The sequence below is a fragment of the Fukomys damarensis genome, unplaced genomic scaffold, assembly GCF_012274545.1.
Source record: "Fukomys damarensis isolate Sample0158 unplaced genomic scaffold, DMR_v1.0_HiC HiC_scaffold_16, whole genome shotgun sequence".
Taxonomy (NCBI): domain Eukaryota; kingdom Metazoa; phylum Chordata; class Mammalia; order Rodentia; family Bathyergidae; genus Fukomys; species Fukomys damarensis.
The window spans coordinates 13,328,569-13,350,980 of NW_022900928.1; the positions used below are offsets into that span (position 1 = coordinate 13,328,569).

The 22,412-nt window shown below is 51.6% G+C and overlaps 1 protein-coding gene and 1 pseudogene across 15 annotated transcripts in view; both read left to right on the forward strand.

Annotated features, from left to right (window-relative positions):
* Positions 1 to 15,454, forward strand: part of Plekha7 (pleckstrin homology domain containing A7) — a 128,340-nt gene extending 112,886 nt beyond the window's left edge. For 3 of the 15 annotated variants that reach the window (XM_033764112.1, XM_033764115.1, XM_033764119.1), the window contains 10 exons: positions 2,691 to 2,799; positions 2,899 to 3,125; positions 4,035 to 4,223; positions 4,315 to 4,432; positions 5,284 to 5,387; positions 5,752 to 5,952; positions 8,594 to 8,752; positions 11,137 to 11,270; positions 11,783 to 12,142; positions 14,173 to 15,453. In XM_033764112.1, coding sequence (XP_033620003.1) covers positions 2,691 to 2,799; positions 2,899 to 3,125; positions 4,035 to 4,223; positions 4,315 to 4,432; positions 5,284 to 5,387; positions 5,752 to 5,952; positions 8,594 to 8,752; positions 11,137 to 11,270; positions 11,783 to 12,113 — 1,572 coding nt within the window. In that variant the 3' untranslated portion in view covers positions 12,114 to 12,142; positions 14,173 to 15,453. The other 12 variants (XM_033764113.1, XM_033764116.1, XM_033764117.1 and 9 more) reach the window with 12 other exon arrangements.
* A 4,933-nt stretch (positions 15,455 to 20,387) lies between these two features.
* On the forward strand, positions 20,388 to 22,281 carry LOC104856142 (annotated as a pseudogene).
* Positions 22,282 to 22,412: the final 131 nt, after the last annotated feature.

The window sequence follows — 22,412 nt, forward strand, 5'->3', positions numbered from 1 at the left end:
TTTTTTTTTTTTTTTTTTTTTTTGGCTAAAAAATAAACGATACCTTGTTTCAATCTGTTTAATCACTGGTAGGGTAAACAACTTTTCATGTGATTACTTGCCATTTGTGTTACTTTTATGCTTTCTTTCATAGAGATTCAATATATAGTAAGCCAAGAATCTTTTGCCTCCCCCAAAACACAATTCACAACCGGGTAACAGATCTTGTCACAGATTCCCTGGAGGATTTATCTGTGTAAGTTTCTAGCAGATAGTTTAGCCTGGAGCCTGGTGCCTATGGCTTGGTTTCTGTCTAACCTCATCATGTTGCTCATGTTTTCCCTTAGTGCCTCAATGACTGAGGAAGTCATAAAGCCCTGCTTTGACCAGGTTCTGTGTTAACTTCTTTGTTGTAACCCTAGGCCGGGCAGGTTGTCAGTGCTCTCGTGAGATCATTAGCACTATAGGTATGCCTGCAGCCCAAGTGGAAATTCTTAGTACATTGGGAAACTCGCCTCACTTTAGCCAGATTTATCTGGCTGTGAGAAAATCCATAGCTTTTTGACTAACGTGGAATACCATTATTTTGGAAGACTGTCACAGATACTTGGGCATCAGGGAATCTAGGGCATGGAATATCTGGAAGCAGTGTGAGTGAGGTGATAGACGTGGCTGCCTGTAGGGGCTCCCAACTTGTAGACAGTCCCAGCCTTTGCTGAAGGCATTAGGTGGGAACCTTCCAGCCCAACTGGTGCGAGAATACAGGAGCGAAATACCACCTCCTTGCTGCCCCAAGGCCCTCCTCTTCATCAAGTTGTGGAATTGCATCAGTTTTGGAGAAAGATAAAGACACTCTAGCCTTTGCTGCACTCTGTTCTTCTTTTACATGTGAGAGTGTCAGAAAGGCAGAGTGGGGGCAGTAGAATGGGCTGATAGGAGCTTTGCTGGGGAGCTATGGAAGAGGGGGAGGAGGCCCTTATTCTCAGCCTTCACTCGCTTCCACACTTGGCAGAGCATTCCCTGTTACCTTATGCACTCTGGGGTCAGCAGTGCGCCTGTCTCTCTTGAGTGTGGAGCTGAGTTTCATGCCCATGCTTTGCTTATCAGCTCTGAGAGTGTCTTTGCTTTTGGGATGCAGAGAGTAGGAGCACATGCCCCCCCTTGGTGTGGAGTCTTCCAACATCTGCTGCTCTGGATGCTGGATAGTACAAGATTGGTCCTTTGTTCATCTGACTCACCAGCCCTGGAAACCCACTGAGTACCTGCCCTTGTGGGGACGCACCCAGAAGCAGATAGTCAGGAATGCAAAATCAGGTGCATCCATAGGGATCGTGCAGTGTGAAAACTCTTCCAGTTAAGAGGCAGCTGGTCTCCTGGAGAGGAGAAAAACTTTTCTTTCACTCTGTGGGGTGCGGCCAAGTCTGTCTCCTCTCCATTATAATTTCAAGTTAAAAGATGATTTGCTCTGGGTTAGAGATGTGGCTCCATGGTACAGTGCTTATTGTCAAGCATGAGCAAGGTCTCCAGGTTTGATCCCCAGCTCCATGAAAAAAAAACTACTACATTTGATGATTTTTTGGTTGTAGTTGTTTTGTGTTTTTTTTAAACCATTAGAAGATAGCCACAATCCCTTCACCACATTAGGCCTCTCTTCACCTCTTCTAGGGCCTCCTTCCCCCCAATTTTAATTGGAACTGCATGTGAGCATATAATGTAGCTCTTTTTTCTGTTGAAATTTTTTAAAAAACAGCTTTATCATATAATTCACATATCACAAATTCATCCTTTTAAAGTACTGTGTACAACTCAGTATACTTTAGTATATTCACATGATTGTGTAGCTGTTACCACAATCAGTTTTATAACATCTTCACCCCTCAAGAGAAGTCTTATACCCACTTTATCCCTTCTGAACTAACTCCCTTTTTCCCTCCAGTCCTCTTTTGGTTGCAAAAGATTTGCTTCTTCTGGACATTTTATGTAGAAGGAATTATACAAGATGTGGCATTTTGTGTCTGTCTTATTTCACTTGGCAAGTTTTCAGAGTCATCCATGTTGTCAAATAATACTCCACTGTCCGTTATACTTTTAACTGAACTTCAAGTCCCAGGATTCTATTTTGACTTCTAAGAAATATTTATATTCCAGAGATGATGTCCTTGCCTTGTCCTCTAGTCCTTGCCTTCCTTCCCCTTCTGCAGTGATTGTATAAGACAGTGCATTTTTTTAAAGTGTGGTAAACTATACATAATATACCATCATTTACTATTTTACTTATTTTAAGAGTGAAATTCAGCAGTGTGAAGTACATCCACATTTTCTGTACCCAGTCTCACAAATTTTCATCTTGTAAAATTTTTAAACATCCTCCCATCCTTTACTCTCTCCCTCCTGAAAATTTCTGTTCCACTTCCTGTCTCTATGAAATTGACCCTGAATACTTCATAGAGTAAATGGAACCCTAAAGTACTTAAAGTTTTACATTAAGTAGAAATAGACAAACTGAAGTAGTAAAAGCTACTGTGAACTCCCTAGGTCTTCAGCATTTTTCATGTCTGCCCTTTCCTGGGATGCTGTGAATAGCTTGGCTCCAGCCTGGTGCAGTTTCCAGGGTGCTGCGAGAAACTGTCTGAAATGGCAGATTAATCCCTGGGAAGGAAATTTTAATAAGGAGTGAACAAGAGACCAAACCATCCCCCTATCTTTTCTAGGAGAAATCGCAGATACAGAAGGACCTGTGGAGGATTGAAGATGTCCTTGCAGGTCTAAGTACAAATAAAGAGAACTACAGAATCCTGGTGGAATCAGTCAAAAATCCTGGTGAGGGACGTCGTCCTTGCTGTGTGGACCTGAGTCTCTGTGGTGCTGACTTGCCCTCCAAGGAAGAGGATCTTCATTGTATCCCTCTGTGCCCCTCAGAGAGAAAAACGGTGCCTTTGTTCCCTCACCCGCCCGTGCCTTCACCCTTGACCTTGGAGAGCAAGTCGCCCCCACAGCCCAGCCCTCCTGCCAGCCCAGTGCGGACTCCTTTGGAAGTTCGGCTGTTCCCACAGCTGCAGACCTATGTGCCCTACCGAGCTCACCCACCCCAGCTGAGGAAAGTGACGTCCCCACTTCAGTCACCAACTAAGACAAAGCCCAAAATGGTAAGCTGTGGTGATGAGGTGCTGAGAGCCTTTGTTCGCTCTCTGTCCTCAGATCAGCGGCCTTAGGAGTGTGGCTCCTGGGAAAATAGAGGTGGAAGCAGCTGAGAGAGTCTGGGGATTGGCAGAGCTGTGGGAGACGGTCTCCCCCCATCCTCCTGTTTACAGCTGGGACAGCTGAGGGCAAGCAAGTGGTGACTGTTCTGAATAGGGGTGAATTTGTGGAGATAGGTGGCTGTCTTCACGTAGGGCTCCATGCAGGGAAGGGAGCTCCTTCCAGAAGAATCTGAGCGCTGTGCTGGGCTGTGCGGATGCTTGTGAATGTCCTATAACCTCATGGCATCATGGACAGGAAGGCAGCAGACTCTCCACCCCATGGAGAAGAAAACTAAAGCCCCAAGATGTTGAAAGCTGCTGAAGGTCTCCATGTTAGTGATTCCCAACCACATCTCCTGACTCTTCTCTTTTATTGTTACCTTTTGTCTAACTGACCCTCCAGCCCATGTCCTTAGGTAGGTCTGTGGCCCATGGGAGGGCTGGGCAAGGCCTTGGCTTGCCTGCCATAGGGAGAGAACAGCTCTTGGCAGGGTCTGGGGACACAGGAGATTTAAAAAAAAACAGAAGATCATGGACTCAGGAGGCCTGTGTCCTGGATCTGGGGACGTAATATATATGGGAAGCATTTGGGGAAAATGTATAGGAGTCAAAGAGCAGAAGAGTTAATGTACAGGCATCTTCCCTCCTTCTAACTCCTCCAGAGGAAATGTTCACTTGCCAGGGCTGAAGTGCTCGTGTTCTGTGGCTCAGAAGTGGCCAGTTCTGCCTGTTGGGCTACTGCTGTGGCGGTACCATTTGGTACTTCCCTCTGGCTCTGACCTGCTGAGTACTGGCTCTGGTTTTCTTTCTGTGCAGGAAGATGAGGCACCTCCCAGGCCCCCGCTTCCTGAGCTCTACAGCCCAGAGGACCAGCCACCTGCTGTGCCCCCTCTGCCAAGGGAGGCCACCATCATCCGGCACACTTCCGTGCGGGGCCTCAAGCGGCAGTCGGATGAGAGGAAGCGAGACCGAGAGCTGGGGCAGTGTGTGAACGGGGACTCAAGGGTGAGCCGGGAGGACCCCTGAGGCTGCCCCTGTGCATGCGGAGAGGGAAGAAGTGCTGGGCGGGTGTGACAGCCTCAAACTGTGCCCATAGGTGGAGCTCCGGTCGTACGTTAGTGAGCCCGAGCTGGCCACCATCACTGGGGACGTGGCTCAGCCCTCCCTGGGACTCGTGGGTCCTGAGAGCAGGTACCAGACTCTTCCAGGCAGAGGTAAGGCAAGACCTGTGGAGTCTAGGGAACCGTACCACATCCGCCTCGCTGCCCCCAACCCTCAGCCCAGGCCCTAACCCTCTGCCTGTAGCTGTGGCCTGGGCTGCTGACCTGTCCTCCAGTCTGTGTCCTGACTGTCCTCTTTTTCCATGTGTCCCTAGAAGCTGTGATGATAGCAATCACTAGAAAAGCACTTCATTTTTCCCATATTCACAACAGTGCTGTGAGGGAAGTATGTTATTCCCATTTTTGAGATGAGCTAATAAGGCTTAGAGAAATTACATTCCTTGCCGATCGCTGATTAATGAAGAAATCAGAAGACTGTCCTGGGGCACTGTCTCCAGACCACTGCAGCCTTCAGGCAAGAGTGCTGGGTGACTGCCACCAACAATGCCATCTTTGGCCTTCCAGAGAGCTTTTCCCGTGTCATCCTAAAACTAGTGAATTCTTTCCTAAACACGCTCTCTCCTCAGTAGGGGACCCTCTTGCTTCCCTTCCTTACCCCAAATTGGGTTGTGTAGGATATGTAAGAGTGTCAGGAACAGAAGGATGAGGGTACCCTCACCCCTCCAGCCTTTCCACCTGTCCTGCAGCCCAGAACTTCTGCATGGAAGGGAAGTCTAGGGCAGTTCACTGATCTCCGGAGACACCATCTCCCCCTGGGGATGGAGGGCACCCCTGGGCTGCCCCCATCCCCCACCTGGGGCCTCCTTCTTCCAGGCTGTGAAGAGAAAGATGAGTGGATTGTTGACTGGGCCTTCTTGGCCCCTCCAGGGAGTGGGGGTGATCAGGGAGTGGCCTGGGACTGACCACCCCATCACAGTGCACCTGACTCCGCTTTCTTCATGAAGGGCTCTCGGGCTCCACGTCCAGGCTCCAGCAGTCGTCCACCATTGCTCCCTACGTCACACTCCGGAGGGGTCTAAATGGGGAGAGCAGCAAGATGACCTTCCCTGTGAGTGGCCTTGAGCTATGGGGGAGCTCCCTGCTTCCCTCCAGTGTGGGAGGGCGTCTCAGAGCTGGACAATAACTAGTGATTCTGTGACACCGAGGATAGCCTCTGAGGTGACCTCAGCCTCTCATGAGCTCAGGGTTCCATTACTCTGCCCTCCCCACTTCCCATGGCCCACATGTAAACTGCAGGGTCAGGGGAGGGTGCCCGAGAAGTCTTGTACCCTGGGCTCATTGTGGTCTGCTGTGAGCTGCCACCTGGACAGACCTGGGCCTCCGTGTCTGTGCCTGCAGAGTGGCCTCTGTGGCAGCTGTCCCCCATGCTCCCAGCCCAGCCTCTCTGTGTCTTGCCTCCTCTTCCTCTTCAGAGACCCAAGAGTGCCTTGGAGCGCCTGTACTCAGGGGACCACCAGCGGGGCAAGATGAGTGCCGAGGAGCAGCTGGAGCGCATGAAACGGCACCAGAAGGCCCTGGTCCGTGAGCGCAAGAAGACGCTGAGCCAAGGAGAGAGGACAGGCCCAGCCTCGGCACGCTACCTTGGCCAGCTGCTCCCTGGGGACCTCGGCTCAGTATGTTAAGCGGGCTGGGGCAGGGAGCAGAGCTGCTCCTTGAGCTGAGCGGAGCTAACCTGGGCCCCCTGAACCCAACCACATCACCCTGAGTAGGTGGTTCATTGACCCAGCTGCCTGAGAGAACATCCCATGGGGAGTATTTGTCCTGATCCAGGCGGCGTGTGTCAGCTGGTCAGTGTGAGACCCAGAAGTGGAACAGAGGCAGGAGAATCTCGCAGCAGAGGCATGGGAGCTTGAGACAATATGCAGCTTGTTCTCCCGCCTGTGCCTGGGAGGGGCGTTTGCAGGCACCACAACTGAACTGAAGGACTTGGGAACGTAGGGTTCAAGGAGTAGTGGAGGAAGATGGTGATGTGATTTATGAGAAGCACAAACCATTCAACCAACCAGCTTCCCAGACTTCTAAGATGGTCCTTGGAAGGAGAGGCAACCAAGAAGAGTTGGTTCCCCGCAACCCTAGAGCTAGCTGGTGGGCTCTCAGTGCCCCTGGTGCCCAGGAGAGCCGGGGAACCGGTGCTGCCCCCTCGTGGTGCTCCCTGGTGCTGCACCTGCACAGAGCCACTTTAGATCCAACTTAGAAACATTACACTTGACTTTTCCATTTGAAATCCCTCATTTCCCTAGACCTCTAGCCTGACTGTTCTTCCCCTAATTCATTGCACAAGCTCTTTTGCTTTTAGAATTACTGCTCGTTGCCTCTCTAATCCCGCCTGATTGTGTTTACAGAAGCTTTCGGTTTGCATCGAACATTGTCTAACTTGTCTGTACTGCTTGTTATGAGGCTTGTAATAGCAGCTCTTGTCTCCCTAGCCTAGCAAGCCACCCCCAGATGTGACTCACCTTTCCACTGGCCTCCTTGGTGCAGGACTGCTGACTCACCACTCACTTGCCCCCAGAGCTGTCCCACGGCCTGAGCCAGCCCCCTGCCTGAGGACCACAGTCACTGGCAGAGGTCTGGGCTTTATGCAATTAGCCAAACCCATGTCTGATGCGTGGTTGGTAACACAGACTCCAGAGATGGCACATTTGAACAAGTTTCACCACAGCTGAGGTTGTTTGGATTCCTCCAGTCCCATCACTGAATCTCTTATTGGAAACCTCTTTCTCTGTTTCTGGTATTTAATAACTTGAATGCATAGCAAAATTAACTTTGTATTCATGGCACCTTTCTACAGCTGTTAGCTTAGACCCAAAAGGTATGACACAGGACAGTCATTTCTTTAAAAGCTACAAACCCGGGGACTTTTAAACTTTATAAGCAAACATCATATGGAGTAGCACTGGCATTTGACAACCTGATGTCGCAAATGTAGAGATTATCTAAAAATCGAAACTTGAATACCTTGTAATTTCTCTCCTAAAAGACTTTTGTTAGTCTCTGCATCAGCGCCAATAAATGTGATGCTTACTAACAGTGGATTGGAGTGGTTCTTCCCTAGGATACTTTAGAGTCTAGTGAACTTTTTCTGTCTGGAAACAATCAGGCTGGGTTTCAACGAGGACTGGTCTCTATTTGGAGCACTTGTGAGCATGTACGAAAATGTGATTTTTCTTTGTGAATCATTAAATTAATTTATCCCTGATCTTCAGTTGCCTAATCTTTTCAAACTGTAATTGGAAAACCACTAACTAAGAGCAATTACATTGATTTAGAGTCTACATTGAGAGCTTGTGCGTGAATGGGTGAAATACGCTGATGTGGCTATGGGGCTGGGTTTGGGAGGGACTCAAGGGCAATAACAGTTGCGACTGCTTGGGGCTGTGGAGAGTCTGGTGGGGGGAGGTCTGGGATGGGTATGCTTTCTTCCCACTCGAGAGAGAGTCTCTGAACCTGTTCTGTGCTTACCAGTCTACACGGCAATCAAAGGCCTGTCAAGATACAGGCCCTGGGTTAACAGGAAGCCGTCACTGTCATGCTCGGATCTTAAAATGAGTGGGTTAGATTTTCCTTCATGTAAAGAGATGCTTGTTACAAATTTGATACTGTGAAACTTCTTTGGAACTATGTGATTTAGCATTTCAGTTTTGCACAGTTTTTTCCCTTGGTTTAAAATGTCTATCCCACATAGATACTGTTTTAACAGTTTGTCTGCCTCACTGGCTCCAAACTGCTCCTATCTGGACCTCCCCGGCCATGTGGGTGCAGTATCCCTGTGCTGAATGGGACCTATAGGGACCCCCAACAGAGAAGCCCATGGTTATTCCACTTGCTCAGCCATGAAGGGCTCATCTTCTCCCCTATTTCTGCACCTGGGGTGTATGGTTCCTGAGCTGGGAAGCCTTCTGTGAGCTATGGCTTGGCAGAAAGGGCAAATCCATTCCCTGCAGCCCTGTGCCTGGTTCTGTTTTGAAGTCACCCTCTCAGACTTTTGAGCACTCTGCATCCCTAAGGGTCCTTGTGAGCCTAGTCACGTGTGACCTAAGGTTGGTCCCAGGTCAGAGAGAAACTGAAAGTCTGGGGCCAGCAATGTGCAGGGGCGGAGGTCCTATTCATCCAAGTTACATCGCCCACCTTTCCCCTACTGGGTCACACTCGCCTTCCAAAGGACCCCATTCCCATTTGGCCCATCCAGAAGGGGATCAGCGTAGCTCAGCAGTCAGGAAGTGACTGCAATTAACCCTCTTGTTCTGTTGCCAGTGGAAGCGAGAGCAGGACTTTGACCTGCAGTTGCTGGAACGGGCCGTGCAAGGGGAAAGGAAGGACAAGGAAGAGAATGGCTGGTTGAAAGTGCAGGCCATGCCTGTCACACAGTTGGACCTGGAGCCGCAAGACTATGACCTGGACATCAGCAGAGAGGTGAGGGCAGGGGCTTCCGTCAGATGTCCCCAGGAGGCATGGCCTTCGGGTCCCAGACTGATCAACCTGCCCATGTGGAATATTTCCAAGGGGCCCGAGGCTCAGCTTCACTGTGACCCGAGACTGGATGAATAGCAGCTTGGATTCAAGTGCTTAGATGAGAGTTCAAATCTATCCCCGTAATTTGGGACGAATTATAGTTGTTACTTCTCTTTACCTCGTTCCCTCAGCAGTGGACAGGGAGTGGTGACGGTTAAGTGACTCAACATGTCGCCAGGTTTGGCAGTGAAGGGAAAGCCTGGCACATACTAGGGATGTTAATTCAGAAGTTGCTGTTGTTAGCAAATGCTCCTGGGAGCTCCAGGGGTTGACCTTGCAACTAGCCAGTCAGGCTGACTTGTGCTTTCAGGCCTGAGAAGAAACATTGGGCCAGTTTGAAAATCAGAGTTTGAATTTCCAGCCTTGATCAACAAACTCAAGGAGACAGTGCACAGTTCTGGGCTTTGCTCTCGCGCCCTCTGGTGGCAAATCTGCATCATAACAGGGCAGGACCCTGATAGCAAGTAACCAGCTTCCCAAAAGAGGGAACTCAGGAAAGAGGCTCATCTGTGCCTGTGGTCCACTGTGGCCTGTGTTGTGTCCTTTGTATGCTCTGTATGGCAGTGTTTATGGCTGCTTTGTCTTTGTGTCCCTGACACTGGACTCGACACACAATGGATGTTCTGTGAATATTTGCTGAAGGAAGACTTCATTGAATGAATCACACAGTGGCCTATACCTGTCCCAGAAACATTTGTCCAAGGACTTGGCCTGCCCCAAAACTGCCAGATGAGAATTCTCACCACGTGGAGGATGGATTTAGGGTTATGGGGGACCTTGATAACTGAGGAGCTCTGTGAGGAAGCAGACATACTTTGCACTTGTTGGGTTCTGGGGTCAGCTGGGGGCTTTGAGACCTAAGAAGGCCCTGCCCCAAGACCTGTTCTCTTTGGCACCTGAAACAGCCAAAGATCTGGGCTTTTTCAGATTCACAAAGAAGCCTCCGTGGCTACGTTGGCAGTGTGCTCTGCCCATCCGCCCAGGGAAAAAGTTCTCCCTTATCTGTAACCCAAATCCTTCCTGCTACAATGTAATCTACTTCCTTCCTCCAGATCTGCCCTCGTTGGGAATAACAGAGAAGTGCTTGTTTCTTACCATCTTTCAGCAAAGTGTAAAAGCTTGTGTGGGTTTAATCTGTCAACCCAAGAGTAAAATCAACCTAGCTGAGAACAAAGAAAACTCCTTGGGGCCAGTTAGGATAGCAGTCCAAGAAAATAGATCCAAACAGTCTTAAAAGTGTGCTCCAAGGTTTTACAAAATGGTCACTCTATCAGTAGCTTTAACCACAAGTTGGGGATTATGATTTAATTCTGACAAAAGCTGTCTGTGAAGAAAAGGAATTGGGTATGGTCTGAGTCTCAGGGCAGTTTAGGAGATTTTTGTACAGAGATCAGCAGAGATTAACCATGTTTAAAGGTTAGCTTGCATCCTGGTGGGCACATCTGAAGTCCAGGTAAAGGACCAGTTGCAGATGTAGGAGAGCTGATTAGCAGTTGCTCTCCTTATTTTAAGTGCCCTGAAGCAATGCTATTCCCTTTTGATTTTTTTTTTCCCTTAACAAATGCAAGACCAGATTTGCCCTGGAACTGTATTTAATTTGTTCTTAGAAGCTTTAGCCAACCCTGTTATAATGTGGGTCTACAAAAGTGCGCTTAGCCTTGAGCAAGATTTTAACAAGCTGAGTTTGCCATGGGTCGAGTGATTCCTGGGGTTGCCCTGGAAAGCAGAAGATAGAGTGTAGCTGCTTGCTGTCTAGATCAGAGGAGCTTTTCTAGGGCCGAAAGCAGAATCATCTCCTTTTGTCCATCCGTCCGTTGGAGAAGGATTTGCTGAAAGGCTCCTATGGGCCGGGTCCCTGTTTAAGTCAGTAGGAGACGAGATGATCAGAACGTGAGTGAGTAGGAGGTGGGATCTGGGAAGTCTGCTCAAGCCAGGGTCAAAAGGAGAGTCACTGAAGAAGGGAGCAGCCAGGCCCCTCTGGGAGCGGCACCGGATGAGGCCGCCCTGAGGGTTATCGTTTGTTTTCTGAAAGCTTTCAGTTCAGTTGTTTGGCCTTGTTCTTCCCATCGCTTGTCAGGTAAAAGATGTACCTGGTGCAGCAGGGCTAACATAGGCTTTAGTCTTGGACCTTGGGTGAAATCCCAGTTCTCCAGCTGGTTTTGTGATCTTAGCAAGTGACTTCACCTCTGTGGGTTCTGTTCTCTTCCTCGTGGTGGGAGTGGAGGGGGAGCAGGTCCCAGACCAGAACATCTGAGCCTCCCCCTCCACTCCTGGTCCTCTCCTAGCTGTCCAAACCAGAGAAGGTCTCCATCCCTGAGCGCTATGTGGAGCTGGATCCCGAAGAGCCACCCAGCCTGGAAGAGCTGCAGGCACGTTACCGCAAAGCCGAGAAGATCCGCGGCATCCTCACCCGGTCAAGGTTAGCCCTTGCTTGTTGGGTGTGACATCCCACCCCCCTACCCCTAGTGGTGTCTCAGCCATACTGGGACCTGGGTGGGAATGGCTGGGCACATGTTTTGCCAGCCTCTGTCTTAGTCTCAGGAGAGCCCCACTCATTGGAGGGGGCAGGTAGTACTCATATCAGTGAGAGATACTTACAGAGGGCCCCTTGCCCCACAGTCTGTACTGAGTGAACCCAGCAAGTATGGAAAGTGGAACAAGTGTGGCAGTGAAGGGACCCAGTCAGCGATCAGCTCCAGCCACTGTCGTGCCAGCACTTGGGCCTGTGTTCCCTCCCTTAGACCTGCAGCTGAGAGCCCAGGGCTCTGGCCATGTCCTGAGAGCCCAGAGGCTTTGCCACTTACTTCCCTTGACACTGGGCTGGGACCCTAAGAAAGGCTTTTCTGTTCCAGTAGTCTCCATGGCTTAAAAAATTTGTTTGTGGGCCTCCCATTCAGAGCTAGGTTGCCATTTTGTGTTTGAATTCAACAGGCACCTCGATCTACAGCTCTTAACTCAAGGCCTGTGGCCCTCCTGTAAGGGGAGCAGAGCCCCTGACCATTGGGGTATTTGGGGAGATGCGTACGTGTGTCTCAGGAGAAAGCCCACAGTCCACCAAAGTATTGAGAGCCGCCAGGCCAGGAAAACCTCCACCCTGGCCAATGCCCAGGGCAGCGAGTGCCCACGGCTGCTCTCTGCACCCCTGCAGCATGTGCAACCTCCAGCCCTCAGCAGCCCAGGACCGCAACAGCCTGGCCGACTTGGACTCACAGCTGCAGGAGCAGGAGCGCATCATCAACATTTCCTATGCCCTGGCCTCTGAAGCCTCCCAGCGCAGCAAGCAGGTGGCAGGTAAGGCCATGGGCACCAGCTCTGAGGCCCAGGGTTACCCAGTGCTCCCTGGGGCCCAGTCTGCCCTGTCCCAGGGCCAGAGAATCAGTGGCGGTTGGCAGTTGAGTTCTGATGAGAACGTCTGTCCTGGAGGGAGTGGTGGTGTTCTTCGACTTCAGGTTTTCACACTCCTTGAGCCAGTGAGCTAGTTTCTTTTCTCATGAAGAATGGGGCAGAAGAGCCTTGGGTGCTTGGATTCTTTGCTGAGCAAAGCAGAATGGGGCCCTTCTTGGGGCCCCTGCTTGGGTCCCCAAACCAAAGCTCCTGTTCACCTCATCAGAGTGCCCTGTGCCAGAAAGTGGGATTGGGAAGTGGGGCTTTGCTGGACAGTCTGAAAAAATATCACCATGGGGTAGGAGCACAAGTACGTGTCCATGTCTGTGTGTGCCTGTATGTGTACATGTATGTTATAAAGGCTGCTTGCTCTTCCTCAGCCAGGAGAGGGACTCTAACTCCTCCCTGCACCCAGGCCTATCCTCTGTGGGTGCCCTGCAGTATGGCTGGTGGTGTTTCACCCCAACGGCAGAGGCCACTGTGTCTGGGTGGCCTGGGGTTCTCTTTGTGGGATGGAGATGGCCATGGAGCCTGCAGTGGTGTCCTCCAACCCTGGCCAAAGGGTCTAGAAGTGGACAGGAGGGGAATCTGGTGTCCCCTCTGTGTAAGGAAGCCAGGGTTGAGTGGTGACAAGGGGAGGGCCAGAGTCTCCACAGGAGCCTGTTCATACCCTGACCCCACATCGAGTCCCTGAAATCCCTGAGGTCCTCAGTCCTTTCACGCAGTGTGGATTCCCTGAGCGGGGGTGGGGGGGCAGTGTGTCCAGGGACCCAAGACACAGCCATCCATAGTCCCCCTCCTAGTGGCGCTAGGGTTCATCTCAGTACCTTCGAGCCCCTCCCCTTGGTGCTCCCCACCCCGCCCTGCTTGCTCTAACCCCAGATCTGCCAGCCTCGCCTCCTCGCCACCAGCATGGAGCACCACAGCCCTAACCCCCTGGGTCGGCTGCGAGCCTCTCCCACTCCCTAACCTTTGCTCGCTCTTGCTCCCTTCTTCATCTCGGATAGATCAGCAAGTGGAGGCAAGGTCCAGGTCATTTTGGGGAGCAGCAGGATTCACACCCCCACCTGGCAAGTGGGGCACTGGGTGCTGGGGGAACCAATGAGTCTAACACACTGCTTAATTCCTGTGTGCTCCGTCTAGCGCAGCGGCTGGCGCTCCTCCTGCCTAAAGCCCCCCTGTCCTCCAGGACGGTGTCACCTTATCCCCCCTTAAGCAACGGACTCCACTACACCTTTGTCTAACACCATCCAAGTAAGAGGAGCCCTGCCTGGCACACCTGCCACTCACCGCCGTCTAGTACCCAGCATGCCCTCCTCCTTCCCCTGCTGCTGCTGTTGCTGCTGCTGTGCTGATTGCAGTCCTGCTCACTCACCCTTCCTCCCACTGGCACAGTGACCGCTGAGGGACCGGCTGGATGTAGGCAGGTGAAGGAGCTGGGTCTCTTTAGGAACTCGTCCTCAGTGGCCCGATGTGGTGGAGACTATGCTACTACTCCCTGCCCCACTGAGCCGTCCAGAGCCCTAGTTACTCCTGTGGTTTCCGCTGTCCTTCCCAAGGCAGCTGAGGGTTCTAGGGATCGGCACGGGCCATGCTGTGAACCTCAGGTTGGAAAAGAATCTTGGCTTTTGTGGCTGTTGCCAAAGAAAAACTGCATCACAGGATGGGCCCCAGAATCTTGTGCAGACCCTTTGCCCTATTGTGCAGGGGCCCAATTTAAGGGCCAGTGTGTGTCTGTCCAGTGCCTGTGAGTCCTGGAAGCCCAGGGTCCCTTGGCAGCGGCCGCATAGCCCAAGCCCCCTCCTCTGCTGCTCTGTCAGTCTGTCTGTCATCCTGTCGTGTGTGTGTGCCACATGCCACTGCCTGCTCCCCAGATGTGAGCAGCCATCTCACATGGGATCTGCCAGCCTCTTATTATCTCCTGTGCTTTTTGCCAGCCCAGGCAGTGACCGAGCCGTGACCCAATGTGCAGAGAATCCTGGAGCTGGGGCCGAGTGGAACCAGTTCCTCCCAGGAGATTGACCTCTCTGCTCCATGGAGACCCTTTGCAGCTGAGCAGGATTCTGGTGGAAAGGAGCAGCACATCAGCCAGGAGGCGTCCCCCACAGGGTCCTAATATACCCCTACTTGTTCTAGTTCAGGCTCCTTTTTACATGTGACAAAGGCACTTTTGATATACACTGTAAAATACTGACACTGTATTTTAGAATCAGATATATTTTCTACTGTTCACTCAAGGGCTGCATGGCTGGGAAGGTGAGGATGCAGCTCACCTGTGTGTAGCTGCACATACAGATTCAGGTACTAGTGTGGTGGTAGGTACGGGTAGGGAGGCAGACAGCAAGAAGAGGCCAGTCCGGCATCCCAGCCCGGGACTCAGGCGAAAGGTGGGTCTGAGATCGTGCTTCTGTGGACTCACTGGGTTCTGTCTGGCAAAGAGGCCCTCAGCTGCAGTCAGCAGCCATCCCTGACCTGACCTGACCTGACGACCGCACAGAGTGATGCTCATCTAGGATGCACCTGGACACGTGGAGCCCAAGTCTGTGCCTTGGCCCTGGGTCTTGGCTTAGGGGCAACAATGTATTTGAGAGCTCTGGGCTCCCCAGCCTCCACAGGAGGTTGTCTCAGCAAAGGGCTCTTCTTGGAAAGAAGCAGCTACTTTCATTAAAAAGTACATTTTGAAGTACGGAAAATATGAGGGGAAGCACCTTTTGTATCATAGCAATAAACTGTACTGGGTGGCATCTATCTAAAAATCCCTGGCTACTGCCTGCCCGCCAAGGAGGCGTGACAGGAACCTTTCCCACCGGTCTGGGAGGACCTCCGGCTGGGGTCTCCAGGATGTGGGTCTGGTGGCAAGTGTGGGGGCAGTGTGCTCTCTGCCAGCCTTGCTGAGCCTGTCACCAGCAAGGTCACCACGGCAAGACTTCAACATGACTTCCAGCCCCAAATGAGGAGGCTACGAAGCCAGGCTCAGTGTTTGTTAAAGTTGTCTCACGATGTTCTGCGTACAGAAAACGACGTTTAAAAGGAAAAACTGAAAACTTCCATCTGGTGGAGCCACACTTTAAGTGAACATTTGCCTGTGACTATGCTCAGAAAAAAAAAGAACCTTGAGTATATTTAGAAGTTGTGGTCTATTTTTAACTAACTCCATATGCTGCCAGTATCAACTTCATGACATTTGCCAAAATAAAATTTTATTTTTGCCTTTATAAGATTTTGTTGGAAAAATGAAATGAATATTTTGCAAGAAAAAGTTAATTTAAATAAAAGTGTAATGGTTTGCAAAAAAACAAAACAAAAATGTGATGTATAGATTAAAATATTAACCTGACCCATTTGCTGTTTCTTGGTGGCTGTATTCTCTCACAAGTGGCCTGTTGGAATTTTTCCTTGGGAAATCCCCGTTGTCAGCTCTCACCCCTGCTGTGTTCTCCTCTGAAGTCTCTCCTGATGATGATTCCTTGTCACTTGATTGCCTTTGGACAGGTAGGGGAGGGAGGCCTGGCTCCTGGGCTATAGCTGGGCATTGGCAGCTGCTCATGGTGGCCCCGCTGGACCCCAGTTGAGGAGCTGCCGGGCTGTGGACTCTCGTGTGAGGCTGGTTTGGCAGGCATGCTGCAATCCAGTCCAAGATAGCACAGGGGACAGAAGCCACGGGCCCCCTTCCAACCCACACACCACTGCTCGTTCCAGTGAAGTGGGTTAGTGACGGACCATTGCAAACTGCATTTGTGTTTAATTCATTGTGACTTGTGATGTGTGCTTAAAACAGAAGGCAGGCAGCCACTTCAGCTGAGGGATGTGTGTATTTCCAAGGTTGTTGTTACGGCAGTTTTTCTCCACTGCCAAGAAGAGCATCCGAGGTTTGGAGTGACTTTCCAACTATTTAAACTGGGGAAAGTAGATACCAAAGCATTCTGGACAGAGGACACTGCTGCTTTTTTAGCTACTGATCTTTTTGAATTTTAAAAGTAAAAAAAATACCTTCCAGCTGGGTGTGGTGGTGCACACCTGTAATTCCAGCACTCGGGAGGCTGAAGCAGGAGGATCGCTGTGAGTTTGAGACCATCCTGCACTACATAGTGAGTTCCAGGTCAGTCTGAACTACAGAGTGAGACCCTGTCTCAAAAAACCTTCCAGTTTTAAACACTACTTGGAGATGTTGCTATAACAGATGACTGGGGTGGGGATGGGGTGACTCCATAACTGGAGGCGGTGTCATCCCTCAAAAGAGAAAGAAACCCCACAGTGCAACCATCTGTAGGCATTCTCTCCATGGGAACATGCCAGTGGTTTTCATAGTGTTGGCCACAGTTTCTGTTTCACACATAACCCTGCGTATACAAGAACATGGCAACTCTCTAACTTGCTGCTGTTTCCAGAGTGTGCCATCGGGGAAGAGGGAGAGTGTATTCGTGAGGATCGAGGCCCAGATTTCGATCTGAAAGTGTGACTGGCCCTCAGCCCAGACTCAGCGGGAAGCTCTCCGAGCTCAGAAAAGGCTCCTGTGTACGAGGCATGAGACCTGGCCCTCTGAAAGAAACCCTGTGGGAGGACTCTGGTTCCCTGAGGTAAGGCGGGGTTATCTGTAAAGTACTGGCTGCCCAGGGACAATCTAGGGTGGGGACAACTGGGGAATTCTGTGATCCTTCCAGGCACCCAGGGCCCGAGCAGTGTTAAGCAGTGGGGTTGATGTTGATGAAGGAGGCAGGAATCCACATCTATTTGTTGCCATCTTAATTCTAACTTTAATCCAGGCGCAGGTACGGCTCAGTGTGTCTGTTAAATTTTAGGAAGAGTCACCAAGAGCCCTTGAGGATGTAGTCTGGGACAGGGTTTCGGAATAAAATTCCTTTGTAGTCCCTCCTTGAGGCTCTGGCATCTCTCCAGCATGTCCTTTCGGCCGTTGCATCGTACTGTCATTTGGTGAGCACAGGTGAAGCAGGGGGGCCAGGGGCGTTGTGTTTGTCCCCATCACGCGTTCTTCCACCTGCCTCAGTACCTGGCTGCAGGAGTCCACTCAGCTCCCTTCCCACTCCCCCAAGGCCCAGGCTGCCTGCAGGGCCTGAGCCTAGGCTCTGCAGAATTTCCCTCGCTCTTTTAGGTGGCAGCCCAAGGCCGGGGAATCACCTGCCTGCAGTTGCTTTCCAGGGGCCGGAGATTTGCTGAACCAGTCAGCTTGGGCAGGGAAAGAGAGGGGTACAGACCCTGACCGAGCCTGGCAAGACCTTGTTTGGGGCTTCAGGAGTTTCCCACAGCTGCAACACGGTACTCCATGGGAAGCCCTTTTGTGTTCTCACCGAGGGTGGGAAAGAAGCGAATGAGCTGTCTAATCCACAAATCGCACTTCTGAGACGTGGTAGGCCGGTGCTGAGAGCCCTGAGCTTCCAGCTCGGCCTCAGACGCTTGGCTGTGCAAGAGACTTTGCCAGTGTGGGCTGCGCGATGCTGCGATGAAAAGAACAAAGAGCCCAGCCTGGGGAAGACATGAGAAATGGCAGCCCCTCCCGGGGCCGTAAACACGCCATTGCTTTGCCGCCTTCACTCAAAAGGCTACCACTTTCATTGCTCCCCCAGCAAAGGAACCTTTCTTCAGAGTGAGTGGCGGGGTACAAAGGCAGAGCACAAAATGTGTGCACATCACAGTCCCTGCAATTCTGTTTGAACAAGTGTATTGATTGGGCCTGACCCTGCTACATTTTTTTCCTATTATTTGAAAAGGTGCATCTAAGTGTAGTGAATTGAACCAGCAGAGCTGAACTTTCCATGGAAACTTCTTGAGGTATTTCTTTAGTTCAAAGCTTTTGAATGTTAAAGGGCATTTTTAATACGAGTCTGTTGAGTATTCTCTGCTGCAAGCCAACAAGGCATGTTCAATGCAGATGAGGCTGGAGTGGAGGCCGAGGCCAAGGCCGGCAGTGTGGACGAGCCTGGTGTTGGGGATAGAAGCTGAACCCCAGGCTTGGGAGCAGCACAAGGGGGGACCCCTCTGAGCACACCGCACAGGGAAGAGGCTTTCGCAGCTGAGCTGCTTGAGCCAAGAAGCACTCGCTGGCACCCTTCCCCGTGGCGGAGGGTTGTGTCGCCTGAGGGAGGGCCACCTGGCTGCCCGGTCACTCACTGTCTCGCTCTGCCTTGGAGGTGGGAAGGAATCGGGAGGCACATTCGCCTAGCTAAGGTCCCAGAGTTCGGGAGGAAACTGCTGTTAACTGCACATGTCACACACCTTGCCTCTGTCCCAATCCACAGGTGGGCTTTGCGACCCCGGTTAGATCTTAGCAATGAGTCATAGTTGCTTTGCCCCTCCCTGCACCCGGAGCTGCTGACATGTGCTCAGCTGACATGATACGTTGGACATTCCGCTGGCTGTGTGGGCTGGAGCAGCATCCTTTGCGTCACCCTGGCTCAGGACCCTGGAGCTGGCCCAGAAGTCTCATTTTTCCATGCATAAGAAGGCTCTTCAGCCCACCAGAGCACATAGCTTCTTTTGACTGAGTTTCTGCTTGCCTGCGAAGGCTTCTTGGCTCTAGAAAGCACCTTCTAGATTCAGAATTCAGGCTCAGCATTCAGAGTCTGCCTGGGAGGAGCTGGAAGATTAGGTTTTGTGCCAGGCTTGGACATCTCAGCAAAATCCTTTGAGCAAAGACCTATCCAAGTCTCCAGCCTAGAGACAGTTGCCTGGGTGAGTCACAAAAGGGTCAGAACCACAATAATACTGATGATAATAATAAATAAAACAAAGAACAGTGGTTCCCTGGGCCCATCTCTGTCATAGAGGCAGGAACACCAAGCCCCTTCAGAGCCCTCCAGCTTGTTTTGGAAGCCTCCAGGGCTGCCCCACATGTGCACTGGAATTCGCATTCTTGGCAGCCACTTTCAGGCCTTCCTGCTACTGCCTGTTTCTGAAGGACACTAGCCAGTGGGCATAAAGGAAGTCCCAATGACAGCAATGACTTAAATTTCCTGACTTCTCCCCAGTCTGCTCACCACAGTGAGGTCTCTAACCTTTCCTGGGAAGCCCTGGACTTAGCCCCCTGAGCTCTCAACAGTCCTCTCACCTCTCAGTCATAGCTTCTAGATATCTGCTGGCCGGGAAGCTGCTCTAGGGTGGCCTCTCCTCCCTGCCCCTGTACCCAAAGAAACTGCCTGTCTTGCTGGTGGCCCCCTTTGCCAAGTTGCAGCCCCCCCACCCCCCGAAGTGCTAGATGAGAGTTTGCCTCTGTAATTGTCCTGGCTGGGCCCAGGCTGTTGCCTGCACACCAGTAGGGGAAGATTTTGTTCTTTGGTATAATTGCTCAGGCCTTAAATTAGAGCCTCTTGGGCTCATTTACTTGGAGCCCTGAGGAAAACCTGTTTCTCTACAGCTTCCCAGGGGGCAGCAACATCCTCTCTGTCTCTCCTTCAGGGGTTCAAGCCCCTTTCAGCAACCTATTGGTGTATGGTACAGGGTCCCAGAACTTAATGGCTCAACCCTGTAGCAGTTTATTATTTCTCCAGATCCTGCCCTCTGTGTGGGGCTCAGCTGTAGTTGAGGGACACAGGAACTAGGATGTCTTTGGTGGTTCCTTCACTTGCAGTGGCACCACAGCAGGAATAGCTGGATAATCTGGGATAGCTGGGTGTCACCATCTCCCCACTGGCTTCTAGGAGTGGCTGCTTGGTCTTTCTTACAGCATGAAGTTCTCAGGCTACTTGGACTTTCTCCCCTAGCTGGCTTCCTGGGGAAGCAAAACTGCCAGGTCTTTTGAAGTTAGGTTTGGAGTTGGCATCGTGTCACTTGTTTCACGTCCACAAATGCGACAGCACAAGTGTCACGAAATGGAATGGTTTCCATGACCCTTACCAAGCAGAGAAGTTCTGCGGTGCGGTGTCTGTATATACTGTCTCCATATACTGTCTCCTCACAAGCTCCTCGTGCTGACATTCGCTCAGTGCCCTTCTGGTTACAGATTCTTTTTCGGGGGGAGGTACCGGAGATCAAACTCGGACCTTGTGCTTGTGAAGCAGGTGGTTGCACCACTGAGCTAAATCCTTGGCCCACGGTCACAGAATCTTGACGGCTGCTCAGGGAAGTTGAGACTGAGGCAAGTGGGTGGGCTGTGGTGTCTGCCTCTGCCTCCGCCTTCTCCCTCCCCTACTATTCCAGGATGGCTGGCCCTGGAGCACCAAGGGAGACTTGGGGACCCGGGGAGAAGCCCGGTGTGAGCTGTGATGTGAGCCCGGGACAGCATGTAACAGGTTCGGTGAGTGTGGCACTTAGGGGGAGTGGGTGGCAGACAGGCTGGGGAACACAGTCTTGGTGACACTGAACACCTTTCCCTCCCTGAACCTTGCCCGCTGCTGGTGAGTCTTGATCATACTCAAGGCCCCACTAATACCAGGTCGGACTAGTTTCTTGGATTATTATTTTGTTTAATCGTAATGCCAGTCACCACTTAAGAAGTGCTTATTACCTACTAGACACTGCTACAATCTGCGGCAGATAAAATTATAGCAGTGTGTGTCCTAGCCAGGACCAGGATAGGTCTGGAGAGTCTTGGTGTCACTGAGCTGCACAGACCTGGAAATGCCGTCTCACTGCAGGACCCCTCCGTACCCTACACGATGCTCATGCTGATGGGCAGCTGTGGGATGGAGGCACCCACTGCCGAGGGCCCAAGTGTGGGCTCTGGAGCCAGGCTGCCCGGAGTCAGGGTCTGCAGCCCTGTGATCCTGGGCACACAACCTCTACAGGTTCTGTTTCCGCATATGGGAAGTCGGGAGATTGTACCGAGACCTACCTCAGCAGAGTTGTAAGGATTGATTTATTGCACAGAAAATGCTAAGACCCACAGAAAGAGAAGCATCAGAAATCACGAAGAGCATCGGCGAGGCCATCCAGTATTGGCACTGTTGTCCTTGCCCACCAGGACGTCAAGGTGCCAGCCGTGCCTGGGTACTGGGAGGCTGTGGGGGTGGAGAGCCGGTGGCCTGAGGGGGCTCCTGAGAGGGTAGAAGAGGCAGCATGCTGTTCTCCACCCGGTCGGCCCGCTCTCCCTGCCATGGTCAAATCTCAAACAGCAGTGCTGCCCTCTGGCTACGCCCAGGCTGTGGTTCTCCCCACGAGCACCCCACTGGCACCCCTAGGCTCTTCTGCCCCCTGGTGCCTGTCAGCTCTGGAGAGGCAGACTGGTTGCTCCCGCGGTGTGCAGCACCGGGCACTAGACACGGACTGGTGGGTGACGGCCCTTCTCAGCCCAGGGTTGTTACCGATCCATCTCTCTCTAGCCAGAGAATCTCTTATATACCTCTGAAAGGCCCAGCGCTATTCTGAAACTCACTGATTTCAGCTCTGCCAAGGAAATCACCAGCCACAACTCCCTGACCACGCCTAGCTACACACCACACGCACTGTGCAGCCCCAGGAGTGCTGGGCCCAGAGAAGTATGACGGGTCCTGCGACATGTGGTCTCTGAGCGTCATCGTGTACGTCCTGCTCTGTAGGCAGGTAACCCCCCCTTTTATTCCAGCCATGTCCTCGCCATCTGTCCGGGCACGGAGACCCACATCCACATGGGCCAATAGGGATTTCCCAACCCAGAGTGGCCGGACGTATCAGAGGAAGTGAAAATGCTTATCCAGAACTTGCTGAAAACAGAGCCCAGAGAATGACCATCACAGAGTTCATGAAACACCCCTGGATCATGCAGTTCACGAAGGCTGCACACCAGCCCGGTCTTGAAAGAAGACACAGAGCGGTGGGAAGATGTCAAGCAGGAGATGACCAGGTCCTTGGCCACAGTGTGTGTCGACTACAAGCAGATCAAGATAAAAAAGCTCGAAGATGCATCCAACCCTCTGCTGAAGAGACAGAACAAGCTTGGGCCCTGGAGGCTGTGGCCCTTGCCCACTGAGCCGCTGGGCCTCCTGACCCCTGGAGAACCAGCAATAACTCCACGTGAATATATTTTTGAAATGAAGAGATACAGACTGTATCTCTCCTCTCCTGACACTTCCTCTCCTCCTGAGCTGCGTGGAGCCTGGAACTGGGTCGGTGGCTGAATTCTGCCTTTGGTTCTGGCTGGCGGGGAGGCTGGAGAGACGAGAACAAGGTGCTCTCGAACCTGTGCTCATTTTGCAATTTTATCAGTAATTTGACTTAGAAGCAAAAAAAAAAAAAAAAAAAAAAAAAT